Below are 937 nucleotides of genomic sequence, written 5' to 3'. Positions count from 1 at the left end.
CAGCCGTCTCCCCTGGGGCAGATACTGGGCGCCCGACCCTGCCCCACTCCGTGGCTCCCCACCCCGACCCCTGGGAGGGCTGGGTGCGCACGGCCCGTTTTGCAGCCATGACACTGAGGTCAGGGGGCTCTGCAGCCAGAAGGGAAGTGGGGGTGGGGCTGCTTGAGACCCGGGAGTTGGGGCCCAGCTCCCCATGCCTGGGGAGCACGGAGGGTCCTGGGGCCACGGGCTGCGCACCTGGTGCAGATGACGTCCTCGTGCAGGCTGCCCTGACAGCGCTGGCACTGCGTCCACAGGCGCGAGAAGCGCTCCTCCAGGGCGTTCAGGTGTGACACCTGCGGACGGGGTGGGGGTGGGGGGACTCAGCAGCAGCCCAGGCTGGCCCCTCGCCCCAACCCTCCCGGACCCTCACCTCCTTCTGATACAGCTCCGACTCCCGGGGCTTGCAGAACTTGCACACGGCTCCTGCGGGAGGGGGGGCGCAATGGGGGAGCTGGGGCCGAGCCAGGGCCCAGGCCACCCCACCCCTGCCCCTTCCCCGCCTGCTGCCCATCCCGACTTCTGAAAGTCCCCACAGACGGAGAACAAGGGAGAGAGTGTGTGGGGAAAACTCCCTGGGGAACTCCTGGGGTGGGGGGCCGGGACCCCCCTCTTGGGGTGACTGCAGAGAGGAGACCCCCACCCAGGGGAGACCCCATCTGGGCAGCAGTGCCAGCTTGTGGGGCAGGGGCCGGGGACCTCGGGCGCCCCGGGGGGGATGGAGGGGCAGGGGCGGGGCGGGGACCGCTCACCTTGGTGGCTGAGGACAGTGCGGCAGCCAATACAGCAGCTTTGACGCTTGGCGAAGGCCAGGAGGCCGCCCACCTTGCCGGTGAGCACGGTCTTGCATCGTGTGTGGTCCCCCCCTGCAGGTGAGGGGTGAGGGGTGAGAACAGGT

General features: G+C 70.3%; 1 protein-coding gene across 1 annotated transcript in view; it reads right to left on the bottom strand.

The window, feature by feature from the left end:
• The window catches only part of POLD1 (polymerase (DNA directed), delta 1, catalytic subunit), a 15,336-nt gene that overhangs the window by 574 nt on the left and 13,825 nt on the right, over positions 1-937 (bottom strand). Inside the window, exons 24-26 of the mRNA XM_005879629.2 lie at positions 792-937; positions 413-465; positions 238-335 (exon numbers count right to left, since the gene is read on the bottom strand). The exon at positions 792-937 is cut by the window's right edge and continues 11 nt beyond it. Coding sequence (XP_005879691.1) covers positions 238-335; positions 413-465; positions 792-937 — 297 coding nt within the window. The remainder of the gene's footprint in view (positions 1-237; positions 336-412; positions 466-791) is intronic.

The sequence above is a fragment of the Myotis brandtii genome, unplaced genomic scaffold, assembly GCF_000412655.1.
Source record: "Myotis brandtii unplaced genomic scaffold, ASM41265v1 scaffold601, whole genome shotgun sequence".
Lineage (NCBI taxonomy): Eukaryota > Metazoa > Chordata > Mammalia > Chiroptera > Vespertilionidae > Myotis > Myotis brandtii.
The sequence above is the reverse complement of the archived record's forward strand: the minus strand, read 5'-3'. Positions and strand labels throughout refer to the sequence as shown.